This window comes from Leptonotus elevatus, chromosome 21, assembly GCF_054856555.1.
Source record: "Leptonotus elevatus isolate MCC_2025b chromosome 21, RoL_Lele_1.0, whole genome shotgun sequence".
NCBI lineage: Eukaryota > Metazoa > Chordata > Actinopteri > Syngnathiformes > Syngnathidae > Leptonotus > Leptonotus elevatus.
The window spans coordinates 4,741,507-4,757,067 of NC_141259.1; the positions used below are offsets into that span (position 1 = coordinate 4,741,507).

The window sequence follows — 15,561 nt, forward strand, 5'->3', positions numbered from 1 at the left end:
GGCTTTATATGCTCAGAAAAAGGAGAATGCTGGGGGGAAATAACGTTTTAATTGTATACACATCAGGGTGGGATCAGTCATGGCTCATGAATTTTTACATTTCCAATAAATGTTATATCAATTTAAAAAGAAAAATCAACCACTTCAAATTATTTATGAATCCAGGGAACTTGAGTGAATATGCTTAAATCTATTTAATATTTTCAGCTTTGCATAGCCGTTATTATCCCGCTACCTGTTGTCTAGTGTTTTCTGGACTTCCAGTTGGGATTAAAGTGGCTGCGTAGATGCTCCCAGCACTGGTAGTAGCTCTTGTCGAGTTTCTGGCACGTCTTCAGGCCCCACTTGGTCACAGCCATACTGAAAGATGACTCGAACATGAACGCCTGAGGGACGCAAGATGTTAACCCATGTTCATTTGTTCTATCCAAATCATAAGCTTTATTGGTAGGAGTTTTTACCATGGTTCCTTCAGCCACCCTTTCTGGTTTGAGCTCAGCCACACTGTTCTTCTCAAAACATTCAGCGTCGGGGCCATGTGGGGTCATGATGCTGTGGAGACTGGCGCCTCCCGGCTGGAAACCCTCCTCTTTGGCTTCATAGTGGCCCTTGATCAGGCCCATGAATTCACTCATGCAGTTGCCTTCAAATACCAACAGGGGGAGCTATTATACAACCTTATTTGAGTTTGCCAGCATAGAGCCCCAGATTGAAGCAATACTTATTCATATTTCATCTATTTTCTCGCTTGTGCACAAATGTTACGCCTTACGGTGATAATATGGTGGACGGAAGGTATGCTCAGCAACACCCCAGCGTGGAGGGAAGATGACAAAGTCGGCAATGGCCACACCCGGTCTGGTGGATTTGGCCGTCAACACAGTAAAGATGGATGGATCCTACACAATATTAGCAAAAAGGAACTTAGTGGGAAGTGCTCACTTATCAGTGGAAGTGCTGGACATTATTTTGTTCCTGTGTACCGTCAAGGAGAGCAAAAAAAATAAATAAAAAATGGCAACACTGCGCATGCGCAAGGCGCTAATTTGTCCAGACTAAATTATTTTAATGAAGTCCTTTATTCGCATTCAAATGGGTTTTACTTTTGACTATGTCATAATTGACAAATATTGACTAAATAAAGATAAACGCACTGTCTTTAAAAAAAACAGCCGTGCGCGTGTGCAGACTTGTCGGTCAGTGCCGATCGACAAGCAGTTTATTTCAACGGTACATGGTCCACCTGTTAATGTGGACACTGGACACAAATGAGACTCACCGCATGGTCAAAGGCCACACAGTTGATGACCATGAAGTTGTTGAGGTTATACTTGTATGGCGTGTAGTTGCCGTGCCAGGCAACCACGTTGAAGGGAGAGAAATCCTAACATAAGAAAACATGACAATTTAACAGGCAACTAACAAAGAGGGGGCCAACAAATAACAATGAATGATGTCGTTGTAGTCTGCGGTAGTGTTGCTTGACATAAAGGAGTGGAGGGAAATGCTCATAATGAAAATCTTTTGTGAAATAAAGTGTGATTCTGCTCCTCTTCCATTCTGTTTTTTTTTTCTTTGTGAGGCAAGACTCGAAGGTATTACTTAGTAATTGGCAACAAAATCAAACTTTCACAAACTTTCATCATTTCCACGCTCACGTGCTCGGCTTGATTGAAGGGGGGAGTGGTGGGTGGGAGTACAAGAGTAACAGTGAGTGCAGAGCTATTTCTTCATCTTGAGTGTTAAAAAAATAAAGCAATTCTGTAACATTGCTCTGTTGAGAAAAAGAAATACAGCAGCAGGTCTAAAATCGATATAGTTCATTACAACTCAAGCTGTCTTCTTGACCTTGACACTCTTTACACACATATTACAACGTAGGCTTCCACTCACTGAAAATAAGTCCTAGTTCATTACATAACCTAAATCAACTAAAAACATGTGGGGTTTCTGCTGCACTCAAAGATCTTTGGTCAACCTGGTGCGAGATTATTCCTGAACATTCACTTGTGGTGGCTCAGCTAGATTCGATTAAAATGAAAAGTGGAAGAGAGTTACATGCACACACACAAAAAAACAAACATATTGGCCCAGTCAAGCAAATAATAAGTTAATTTGAGCAATTTCGGTGCTCGGCGGGGGGGACCAAACAGCAGGAAAAGATGGAAGCATCTTCCCTAAGATGAGACCTCCCTCCCTTGCCTCCCATCTCGGCCCACGCTTCAGGCATCAGCAAAAAAACAAAAAAATGCTGCAAAAACTAAAACAAATCTCTCCTCATACATTGTGTTGAGGACATTTGCATGGTGAGGTGTGGGGATCATTCTCGGATGTGTTGAAATTAATGCCTAACTTGTTTTTCACTCTGCAACTCATGAACGTCTTAACTAATTATGAGTGATTAAGACGCATAATTGAGGTGGAAACATTTCGATATTAAATCACCAGGGATGGTAAACCAATCAGCGGCGGCGGCTAATGGATCACATGCATCCCTGGGACCGTTTCCTCGCTGATAGTTATTGTCGCGCTTGACTGGTGTTTACTGAAGCACATGCAGACCTTAAATGGGGTAATAGGGCAGAGAGGCCGTACGTGGCACGTAGGACACTTCTGAAGTACAAGGACACAAAAAGCACACAAAACACCTGTTGGCAGACGAAGAGCTTCCCTTGGTACTTATTGATGACGGTGTAACCTGTGGACACTTCCCGATCCTCGTACCACGCCACTGGACACAGGAAGTCTCTTGGGTTGGCCAGTCCGTTAGCTCCTGCAAAGAGTCACACAAACATCGGTCATCGGCATATAGTTTCATTAAAAACGCTAAAGGCGTACCCTATTGAATTTTCTTAAGAAAATCAATACATTTAGCTTATCGTCGCTGCTATGTGAAATTAATAATTCTTTACATTTGTGAAATGTCTGCATTCAGTTTCATCCCAAAAACGTAAGAAAAAAATAGATTTTTATTTTATTTAGTTTTTATGTTTTGGGGATGAAACTGAATGCAGACATCCCAAAGACGTAAAAAAAAAAAAATCATCCCCAAAACAAAAACAAAAATAAATAAAGAAATGGGCATAAGTGAAAAACACTTATGTCCATTTTTTTCCAATTTTATTTTTCATTTTTTGCATTTAGTGGCATTCAAAAATGAGGAAAAATTAACATAAGTGAAAAACACTTATGTCCATTTTCACTTATGTCCATTTTCCCCACATGTTTTAAATGTTTTTCTTTTTTAATGTTTTTGGGATGAAACTGAATGCAGACATACCAAAAATGTTAAAAAAATAAAAATAAAAAAATTCACCCCAAAACATAAACATTTAAAAAAGGGGAAAAAATTGACTTTTTTTTTTTTACGTTTTGGGTATGAAACTGAATGCAGACATCCCAAAGAGGCAAAAATAAATACATTTAAAAAAACACCCAAAAACGTACAAATTATTATTTTTTTAAACAATTTATATAAGTGTTTTTCTCATAGCAGCGACGTTATACTGACACCCACCTATGGGGCCGAGGTCAGGGAGTTCAAAATGTGCTCCATACACCTCCAGGATATAACCTCTCGTTTCTCCAAACACGTTCACATTGAAGCGCATTCCTTGCTGGAGTAAACATTGAGGTATTACGACAAACACATTGGGAAGACTGTCTACAAGAAGCATACAAATGTTTTCTTTCTCCAAATCCCTGAAAGATGTGCCACAATACTCATTTTATATTTTTATATACAGTATATACGTCCAAAAAATGTTAATGGATTTCAGACACGAGCAAGAAAACGCACCTGAATGACACATATCTCGTTGGGCTTGACCATCATCTTGCCAAACTCTGTGGTGATCAAGAGCTCACCCTGCTGCGGCACTATCGAGGCAAACAGTAGATGGACCAGCAAAAAGAAAATATGAAGGAATAAGCGCACTCAGAATTGAGCAATCAGTCTTTCTGTGGCAGATAATGGTATAAACATCCCTCCTTTTTTATTTTGCTCACCGATCAGAAAGTCTCCATCGGAGTTGTTGAAGCATCTAGAACACAGGAAACAAGAAACAACATTGCGTCCACCTTCACAATGCTAAACACTCTTTCTGCCTTTTAAAGGATAAGAAGGCTCAGTTTTGATCGACACATAGAGCAGCATATTCATTTAACAATATTGCAAACCTCACTAATAAACATCACATGGACTTATGTCCGTTCTCACTTGTTCATCATGGAAGTGTTGCAGGTGTACACGTGAATACTAATGCCGTTGCGTGATTTAGCATCCCCCGCTCCACAGATGGTGTGCAGACCCTGCAAGAATCACAAATCACAATCACACTGAAAACTTTAAGTTGGAACGTTGAAAATGAGAAAGCGATAAACCTACAGCCACAAAATCGACTATCTTTTCTGTAGACTTTGGGATGGAGAATGGCCGCCATCGCATCTGTAAGAGGAAAGCAACACAATTGCATAATCCAGGAGATATATATAGAATATTTATGATTTACTGATTTATGTTTATGTCACACTTTTTTGATAATTTTGTGAAGTTGTCGTAATTAACATTTAAAAGACTGAAAGTCCATGTAGTAAGTTAAACTGTCTTTCATATTAATTTATGGTTCATTTGCAATAATAATAATAATAATAATAATTTATAGGCGCCTTTCAAGACACTCAAGGTCACCGTGCAACATAATACTGTATAAGAAAGAAAAAAGCTCAACAATAAAATAACATAAAACATAATTAAATTACTAATAATTTAATAATTAGTTAATACTAATAAATCAAATACATAAATAATAAATCATCAAATAAATAATTACTAATTTTTTTTACCATAAGCAACCTATAAGGTAAAAATATTTGTGTATAATAAATCTGATATTCTTTGTTGTATTTTCAGTCAATCATACCAGAGCCCATCAGCAAAGTCTTCCCATTTTTTATCCATTTTGCCACGTGTTGTGACAACCAATCACAGCGCACCTGTTTTTGTGTGATTGGCTGTTACCTGAGCAACTGTGACGTCATTTTCAGTCGACAGCAAACGGCAGATTAATTTAAATGGGAGGATTTTGCTGATATTCCACAAACACAATATGAATTAGAATGTCGTGTTTAGAGTAGTTGTTGCACATTGAACATATTATTGAAAGAAAAAAAAATCATAAAAATATGCCAACTAGAAACCGGATCTGAATTCAGTATGACTCAAAAAAAAGAAAGAAACAGAAAAAAATCTAAGAAAAAAGGAAACTTTGCATTGTGTCACATGTGGTGCATATGTTGAAAACTTATGAAGCTGCGCGTCCATTTGAATGCTTAATTTGTCAACATGACTTGTGACTGGTATTAATTATTTTTGGTGTTGTGCCCGCCCCGCTCCGGTGGACATCATGGCCTGGGGGCGGCTGGGGCTGGGTTGGGGTGGATGGGGGCGGGGGGTCGTGGGGGTCGTGGGGGGGAGCGGGGGGAGCGGGGGCTGTGGACCGGTGGGGTGCCTGGAGGGCCTGCAGTACCCTGTCCTGCTGCGTTGGGTTGGGGGCGCGGGCCGTGTTGGGGTGGGGGGGCGCTCCTGCTCCCGGGTTTGCTCTCTGGCCGGTGGCCCTGGCGGGGCCCGGGGGTCGTCCTTTGGCGCTGCCGCGGCCTGGGGGGCCCTGAGGTGTTGCGCTTGCTCTGTCCTGGCAGGGGTCGACGGCTCCCCTCTTTGGTGGAGATTTTCATGCATGCCAGATCCACCACACCAGCATCTATCGAAACTCAGACACAATCTGCTTCTTCCTCTGGTCATTGAATCGGTGGAGGCTGGTGTCTGTGGATCTCACTCTGCTTCGTTTGTCCTTCCTTCCTTTCCTCAGTCTCTCCTTTGGTCTCTTGAGGTCTCCCTGATTTTTTGGATTTGTTGGAATTTAGATGTTTCTGGGGTTGGTGAAGAACTCTGGTTGGTGGCCCGGTGGGTGGTGTCTGGTCGGTGCTGGATTTCACTTTCCTTTCTTTTCTTTGGTCCTTCCTCGGGTCTCCTGACGGCGGTGTTCGGTTTAGGTGAACGGTATGGGATTTTTTTTTAATAGGTTTTTGGTGAACTAACAAATACACACACGCACGCACGCACGCACGCACGCACATACATACACATACTCACACACATACAAAAAATTAAAATTAAAATTAAAAATTAAAATTAAAAGACCAATGATGATGACATAACCGAATGAACAATACTGAGCTCTTTAAGAAAAAAAAAAAGAAAAAAATAAGATTTTTTTTTTCAAATTATGTCAAAAAAATTTGGACACCCTATATGTTTAACTTTTACATTTTATGATAAATGCAAGTAAAAGCAACAATAGGGAAGGGAAATTCATCTAGGATGACATTGAATGATATTTTCAACAACAACAACAAATGTTATTATTAAATGGAATGCATGAATATCTGCATGTTCTGAAGCCCTGTTTCCATGCCAGTGCATGTTACCTGGTTGGGATCGGGCTCCACCTCGTCCCACTTCTCTGTCAGATTCCCACAAGCCGCGGGGACAAAAGGCTTATGCTTGACAGATGGGAGAATGCGATAAAGCCAGCTGGAAACAAGCACAATTGTTAAGATGTCCAATTAATTTGACCGATGGAAAAGGATATATAGTGGTAAAGTGTTAAGAAAAAGATGGGGACCTTCTTTTATTGGCTGGCCGCGGGCAGGTGAAGGCCGAGCCAGAGAGTTGCTCAGCATACAGGCCATAGGGGCACACCTGAGGATTGTTCTATCAAGACAGTGGCGCATTCAGGTGCCATCGTAAAAAAACGGGCATTGCACATGCAAATTCAACTTGTGCATGTCCTACCTGCCCTTCAGGTAAAGAACCAGGGCAGCGAGGGTCTTCGGAAGAGAAATCATTCCCAAATCCACACAAGTACTGCAAAACGGAAATTCAACAAGACACACACTCATCATGCAGCTTCATTGTGATGCAGGATAAATGTGTTCATGCTGGTTATAATTAAATTTGAAGGCTCGTCATTAAGTGTTTTTCTTAATTGTTGTCACATTGTTTCACATTAGATTTGTGATAAAACAAAGGACACCCATCCATTGTTTGGTGTTCAGAAATATCCTAATTAAACTGGCATCCTCCAGTGTCAACTTTTATGGATATTTCAATTAAATTTGCTTTATGAGACACCACTCTATGACCAATAGGGTAAAGAAATGTTGCTGAGTCATCGTTAGTATGCACACTTTGGTGCAAATGTGTTCCATGTGTGCCTTGGTATGGCTGGCGTGCACTTTATGCCTCGATGTCTAAAACAAAACACAACTTAAAGTAACCGTCAGCTTTTATTTCATGGACTCATTACGGATTTTAATGGCACTGTTTTGGAACATTTTATTTAAAAAGCTCAATGTCTCCACGGTCACATCTGGGCAGCTGTCAGATGCCGCATCCTGATTGGTCAGGAGCAACACCGCCCATCTGCTCTGCTTGAAGATATTCTATCTTGTTTGTTGCACTTTTAAATGTATTTGTGATGCAAAAATAGGAGCTGATGCGAGAAAATAATTTCTCAGTAATGCATTTTTTATTTCCTAAATCAACATTTATATATAATACAGTACATGCTAAATGTGTAGGTTTAACACACTTGTATTTACCAAACATGACAGTATTTCGGAGTGAAAGAAATGCTGCCTTACCTTGAGTTCAGTCATTTTGCTGTCTGTCGTGGAGGAAGTTGCAAGTGTTACACAAGCTATAAATGAATGACACTCACGGCATTCTCCCGGAGCAAACTCCGCTTGGATGAGGGGGCTGGATTTATTCTCTTTGTCAACATGGTTTCAATTAGTCTTCCGCAGACTGTGTGACGCAATGAGAGAGGGCCTATGATGGCAAAAGGGGAGAGAGTACAGGTCAGAGTCGGGACGGTGCATAAACAAAGATGAGTGTCCAAATGCTGCCAGGACAAACAAAACACAAGAGAAGCCTTTTAAGCTTTGCAAGTAACAAATCAGTAAGTATGGATGGATCTTCATGCTGGAATTACGTACTGCAGTGAAACATCTGTGTTTACAGTAGTGGGGTTTCCATCCACCCATTTTTATTTGAATTTTCAAGAAATGCGAAAATAAAACTGAATGGAAATGCTAGAAATTCGAAAAATGGCCAAAAATTCGCAAAAAAGTTTTTACGCTTGGAGGGGGTGGCTTTCGAAGCAGATCGAAAAAAGGAATAGACGCTGGACTAATATACGCTGACTAGACCGGATACACGTCACACGTTTTGACCGAATATTACGTCATATGTACGTTTGTAGTCCCAAAGCAATGGCAGGTGATAAAGTAAGGTATGTTTGGGGAGACGACAAAACAGAAATATTTTTGGAATTAATTAAAGAAGCTTCTTGGTCTTCTTCTTCTTCTTTTAAATTACTGGTGGATCACATCTCTATGGTGTATCTGTTGTAACAAGAGAGTGATGTCTGTCGCTGCCGCCGTCGCAGCTGCTTATCGCGTCCCTTGTGTTGAGACCTGGGAGTACGTATTTCGCTGCCGTTTGTCACCTCCCGTGTGCCGAGCCCATAACACGTGAATGCTTTAAACTCCTGTATCATCTCCAGAGTCGTATTAGCCAAAATAGTGCTACCCGGGCGAGTTCCCATAGCGTGGCTGGAGTGACCACCTAGTACTCAATTTCACCATAATTAATCAACGATCAATTTCACACACTTCTGGGGGGGAGAATTTGTAACAAATTGATTAATATGCCTATGCTTATTATACAGTACTCTATGACCTAATCCAATCACTGGCCACAACATACCTGGCACACTTGATGCAGGGATTCTCAAAGTGTGATATATGGGCTCCCTCTTAAACTTTTTTTTTGTTAATCCACGACAGTCAATTTGTTATGTACAGTTCAGTTGTGTTAAACTTTGATGTACATTACATGTCTATTTATTTATTTATTTTATAAAAAATATAATGGTGGTACTTAGTGAGCCAAGCATTTTTTTGAGGTGGTACATGAAAATAATTCGAAACTAAGCATTATTATGAATATATATATATATATATATATATATATATATATATATATATATATATATATATATATATATATATATATATATATACACACATATATATTTAAAATATTACAATATTATAAACTAAGCATTATATATATATTTTTTATATATATGGATATATATATATATATATAATGCTTGGCTCACTAAGCATTATTATGACTAACTAAACTAAGCATTATTATGTATATATATATAAATATATTCATAGAAATGCTTAGTTTCTAATATTTTTTCATGCACTGTATAGGTAACAAAGTTCTCTCTGCAGCTGCAATTGTGATGTGATGTTACTTAATTAATAACTACCAAAGTGTGAGTCAAAACTAAGCATGATTGCTTTTCATATTGGCTCCATTCCAAGTGTACCCAACATTGTGGCTGGAGTAGAGTGCACAACTGATTCGTGCTAAACAACAACATGCAGGGCTGAAAAAGGTTATGCATAAGGCAATTTTTTTCCATTTATCTTTAAAATAGGCGGTCAAACGAGGGTCTACCCCAGGTGCACGTATCAAACTGAATCAATTTCGTCTTTCCCATTCACGCCTGGCTTGTCTATTTCGTTTCTTTCCAGAGTGTTGTTGGGAAAGGGTAAATGAAGGCAATTCTCCTAGCGAGGCGCAAATAAACTCGCCGCGGCAGAAGTAACGCTTCCTCCGGCGAGGCATGCGGTCAGGCCCGGGCCTCCCCGCTGGCAGGCAGTTAGGGTGCTGTGCAAGACGAGAAAGCCCAAATGGCGGCCCAATATCACGTCCCCGTTCCCGGAAATTGATCTGCAGCTTGCATGGAGAAAGAAAATAGATGATTTTAATTTCATACCTGAGTCTCACGATAGAATTCTAGAGTATTTGGGTGCAATCCGGATGGCACCCGTGTGCTTAAAGAGAGGCAACGAAAACTGTTGACAAATAGACCTGTATGTATGCATGTGTAAGTGGCCCAGAAATGCTTTGTTATTAGATGCCTGCTGAATCGAATGGGCCAACGGTAAATGGTACACTTGCTTGCCGCAGTCTCCCAATATGCATAAACAAGCAATCACATGCACACAACTTCGCTTTGACTCCTAGATACAAGACTGTGCCAAACTCTTAGGCCACCACAAGCTTTTGTTGTGTGTAAATTTGTGTTATCGTGTTATTCATTATGCTAACTAGCTAACAATATTAATTAGCCTCATGTGAAGTTGGTTTGTTTGTGCTGAGTAATCAAATAACCAAAAAGTTGCATATGTAAAATGGGTTCATACTCAAAATATACTCCAAAAGTGGTTTAATGTTTACATTACTTCCACAAGGCTCGAAATAAGCAGTTTCACTTCGCAATTTGCAGGTCAAATATTTGGATTTTTCGCCCCATTAAAAAAAAATTCAATAGCAAAACTGAGAATCACAGATTTTGACGTTTTTCCGACTTTGGCAAAAAGCTTCGCTGTTCACGCATGTTAAAGTTGCCTAAATGCAGTAATGTCACCAATGTAGCTAGCACCTAACTAGTTAGCTAGCTGCTAGCAACAAGCTTCACTGGCTACTAGCGTGGCTAAAAACGTTGTAGACTTGCTCCTGAGTTAGTAGTCATCACCTCCATGGCAGCGAATAAGCTACACATCTGAGAAGTATCGTTTTCAGGGAAGGATGACGAGGAAAGGCGGAGAAGCCATGCTAATTGCTAAGCTAATGTAAGACTGACACAGCTAGTGCTTTAACACCAAAATTAAGTGTTTGGGGTGATTAAATCCACTTTTCATATTTTTTTGGGAGAGAGAGCGCTCAGTATTGTTCATTCGATAATTTTACCAATTCGACATGTCATCATCATTGCTCTCTCTTTCTCTTTTTATTTTTTTATTTTGTATGTGCGTGAGTATGTGCATGTGCGGGTGTGTGTATACTCATTAATTCACCTAAAACCTATTAAAAATCCCATACCGTTCACCTAAACCGAATACTTCAGAATCCAGCTGGAGTCGTGAGGTTGTCAGGAGACCCGAGGAAGGATCAAAGAAAAGAAAAGAAAGTGAAATCCAGCACCGACCAGACATCACCTACTCCCCACCGGGTTACCAACCAGAGTCTTTCACCAACCCCAGAAACATCTCAATTCCAACAAATCCACTTTTCATAGATGTCTGGCTGTAACTGCATTAAGGCGGAGAACATCCAACTTTGAACAACAAAATAGCAGGCAAATTAATAAGTGTTTGGACTTCGGAATGAAAGTCTTGCAAAACAAAACTGGAAACAGAAATTAATTATGCTATGCTACACCCTATGCCAGCCAGGAGAAGTGACTTATAAGATTTTTTTTAAATCAATTTAGCTTTGCTTCCAGATAAGAATATACAGATCGCTGTTATACACAATGTCAATTTAAGAAGAAGAAAATACACTATTATGTAAAAAAAAAAGGGGGGGGGGGAACGAATTAAAATTATGTTTTCTTAACTGTTTCAACAGTGTACTTCCTATTTTAGTCAAATCTACACATTTTTGTTATGTAAAAATGACAGACAAATAATTCCGTTTCAGTTCAGGTGTAACTTGTCACATTCAAACTCATGTTAAATGCGAATTGGCACACATCTGCCACTATTTAAAGTGCCCCTAATTAATCCCCCCAAAAGTTCAGATGTTCCAGTAGGTTTTTCCTGACTTTTTGTAGTTACATCTTACTGCACAAGCCTTGATCCGCAGAGCTACCACACCAGTGGTCCATTAGGAGATCCACATATCAACCGACGTAAGTTGTGACCACTTCCATGCCATTAGCCTCAACTAGTATCTCACTGAATTCTAGATCTACCAAGAGCCAGTTTGGATATTATAATTGCAGCAGAGTTACACACCAGTGCAGTTGAAATGTTAAATTGGCCCTGACACGAGACATCCACTGCCTGCCTCACGCACGCAAATTTGACAGCTCCATTTAACACTGATTAGATTTGCAAGGACATGTAAGCGCACCCTCTCAGTGTCTCACGCACCCACTCCCCGTGAGTGAGTATCTTCGGAATCCTATCTATGGCCTAATGTCATGCAAATGGTTTAATATGAAGATAAAAGACTATTGCGGTGTGTGGCGCTCGGCTGGTTCAAAAGCCTTGTGTTTCCAGGACGATAACTCTAACAAGGAGGGCGCTATTTGGGGGTCATTAAACGATGGCCTCCCTGACACGGCTCCCACTCCCCCACCACCCGCGTTGGCCATTAAAACGACTCACACCCACACCACGATGCGCACTGCAAATGCCTTTTAGCGCCAGCTCCCAGTTTCTTACACATCACAGTGTCACAGAATAGAAAATTACACTCTCCACCCACAGAGAAAATTGCTTTGGAATTGCTTGGTTATAAAGATGTGCCTTAAAGAAAGACGGGTGCTTACAATAAGAAAATAATAAAAAAAAGACACACACACGCGATTATTGAAGCACTCAGAGGACAATCCCTACAAGTTAATCAAAGGATTTATCAATTATTAATGTCAATGAAGTTGTGTATTCCTAGTTTCTAATTAGAAGCTGCTCTGCTTTGTCTTTTGTGTGTACAGTATTTTCTTTTGTTGTTCTGTATTCACATACGTTTACATGGAGTCAATAAAACTTTCAAAACCCGAGGCTATGTAAACACAAGCAAAAACCAAGATGCTCTTATTTGGGATTTTAAAACATGGGTTATTATAAATAGCTGAATTAAACCCCAAGATTATCTATTTTCTAAGCCGAATATAAGGTCATATAAACACGATTGGGGCACCTCCTTTGAACGTAACTTTGGTTTTTGTGTTCTGCGGATGCTCTATTTGCAAGTATCTTGGTCTAATGCTGCATTCGAAGAAGGTGAGAAGTTGGACTTTTACGACCTCATACCAGGAAGTATGCACTGGAACAATGGTGTATTATTATTATTATTTATTTTTTAAGAATGTATTGTAAACGTATTTATTAGGGATGTTCGATACCACTTTTTTTCACAACGATACCGATACCCAACTCTTGATTAGTCACCGATACCGATACCAGTTACCAATACCACTACAGTACATAAAATACCCCCGCCCCCCAAAAAAACAATACATGTACAGTATTTTTCCTTAAAATTGCATGAATTGAATGGCAATTTTATATTCCCCTAATTTCACATTTCTGGTTCCTGATTGTAAAACGGCACTAGAGGGTGGCCGGTACAGGTATCGGCCACTGTTATGAGTACCGATACCTTGAATTAAGGCTGGTATCGGCACTGATACGATATCTGGTATCGGTACTCGCCCATCCCTAATATTTAAATTTATTTCGTTAATAGAAATAAGTAACTTTACATAACACAATGCAATTTGGACTGACAAACAATTTATCATTATTAGCCATCTTTGAGGTCAGAACTGGGACAATCCGAGTAGGTTTAATACAAATTCCCACCTTCCTTGAATGCAACATTGCTGAGTTTAAGATCTACTACTACCCACTCGCTAAATGACAAAAAAAACGGGCAAAACATGGCAATGCAGCATACTTTTGTAGCGAGGAGGAAACGACTATTAGTGTAGTGAATATAATCAGTGTTCTATTGACTGCAAAAAATTAACTCATTCGCTCCCAGCCATTTTCACTGAAGCAACCCCCTTTTCTCCCGGTTGTTTTACTGGATTTTGACTGATTTTGCAAGACCCAAGGAATATTGTGTTCTATTGCTATGAAAACATGGAACCTACCAAAAGAAGATTAGTCTCTTTTTTCATCAGGAAATTTCTATCTGTTTCCGTTTTGCAGCAATTAGCATTGAAATATAGCTAAGTTTCATCCTTATTCACAAATCTGTTTAAAACAGTGGGGGGAAGAGCTTTTTGCAACATGGCCCTGGTTGGTCTCTTATACTCTGCTGCCACCTGCTGGCCATTTTTGTAATAACTACCATTGCTTCAAGCGATCTTTTCAGTTCACAGGCTGCATCAAAACCCTCTGTTTAAAAAAATAACGTTTTTTAAAACGTACAAATACTTTTTGGGGACCATGGTAATATTTAAAATAGTACGCATTAATCTGTTTTTGGGAGCAAATGAATTAAAGGCAAAAATTACATCTATTTGCGGTAATAAATGTGGTACATGTGAATAATCTTGTTTTAACAATCCTAACTTGGCTCGATATCACTTGCATCTAATAATACTAAGAAGTTTAGCTAAAAAAAGGTCAACAAATTGAAACAGCTCTCAGTTCCACACTCTTGCCAAAAAAACACACAAAAAAACACAATGATAATAAACATTTTGTTAAATGAACACCTCTCGGCGAGTGTCACTCAAAACTGAGTCTTGTTATCTTTGTAAGGGGCAGAACTTTAGATACAAAAAGAGAAATGAAAACAGCCAGAAGTGGCACTACAACAGAGGCCCAATTGGAGGGACAAACAAGAGGGCGATGAAAGGGAGACAATGCAAAAAAGTGGAAAATGGAAAAGACATTTGGACGTCAGATGCTTGGACAAAACCGGGCCTTGAAGCTACAAAGGATTTTGGCGTGTAGTAATGGGTCTGATTTGGTATTTGTGACACCAAATGACTATTTTCTCCGCTTCGGACAATCTGGTTTGAAGTGACCGATCTCTGTCCAAGAAGTGTTCAAGAGCAAACAATGCGGTGTCCATCAATCATGTGGAGTCTTACCGCTGTTCAGGTGCACATGCAGCTCCACACATCTGTCCTCAGTCCTGTCATTAGATCATAGACGGCTTCATCTTTGGGGGTGTAGCTCAACAGCCTCTCAGACCAATTTGGAGTAGTGGGGGTGGCTCTTCGATCCCGGCCTGCAAGTCTGAGGGTCCCCCAGCGGGAGGCAGCGCGGCTCCGCCATCTATATTGGATTTAGGCCTTTCCCATCGACAGGCCGCACGCCCCACAGAGAGGAAGTCTCAGCCGCAGCGTTTTAAAACAATGTGTTGTTATGGTGCACGAGCAACTACACACGCAGTCAATCTTCAAGGCGCACTCCCTCTCAGCAAGGAAGTTTTAACGACGCACTTTGTGTCGCAGCGGGATTGCACCTAGGTCAAGGTACATGCACGTTAGTGGAGAGGATCGTTCAAGCCTTTCAGGGAATTTAACTTTGTTTTTCTTACCCACATGGAAAATGTGCAGTATAAGGCCAATGTGTAAAACACGTTTTGATCACATGGAAAAAAAGAGCATTTGCATAAAACTCAGACAAGGTCAGGCTCTTAATTTAGTCTAATCAACTGTCATTTGCATGGTGTCATTCGCTCAAGGTATTGCCGCTAAGTGAATAAAAGGACTTCTTCACACTCAAGGGGGTGGAGGGGGGCACTCCGGTTTTGATATAACTGATTTGCATATATTACTTTGATTATCTCATTACTCGGATGATTCTCGCAGAGTTTTTGACACAGGCGCAATTGAATTAAAATGAAGGCGCGCAATCAATAAAAGGGCAACGCGACTG

At 40.1% G+C, this 15,561-nt stretch overlaps 1 protein-coding gene across 1 annotated transcript; it reads right to left on the reverse strand.

Annotated features, from left to right (window-relative positions):
- Window positions 1-30: 30 nt before the first annotated feature.
- Window positions 31-15,118, reverse strand: hgd (homogentisate 1,2-dioxygenase). The gene is made up of 15 exons (XM_086065836.1): window positions 14,769-15,118; window positions 7,705-7,891; window positions 6,854-6,925; window positions 6,684-6,772; window positions 6,487-6,592; window positions 4,388-4,447; window positions 4,220-4,311; window positions 4,009-4,043; window positions 3,800-3,879; window positions 3,518-3,617; window positions 2,649-2,773; window positions 1,280-1,384; window positions 773-899; window positions 462-643; window positions 31-386 (listed from the first exon to the last, which is right to left on the reverse strand). Exons 2-15 carry the CDS (start codon window positions 7,717-7,719, stop codon window positions 243-245), a joined length of 1,332 nt encoding a protein of 443 aa, XP_085921962.1. The 5' UTR covers window positions 7,720-7,891; window positions 14,769-15,118; the 3' UTR covers window positions 31-242.
- Window positions 15,119-15,561: the final 443 nt, after the last annotated feature.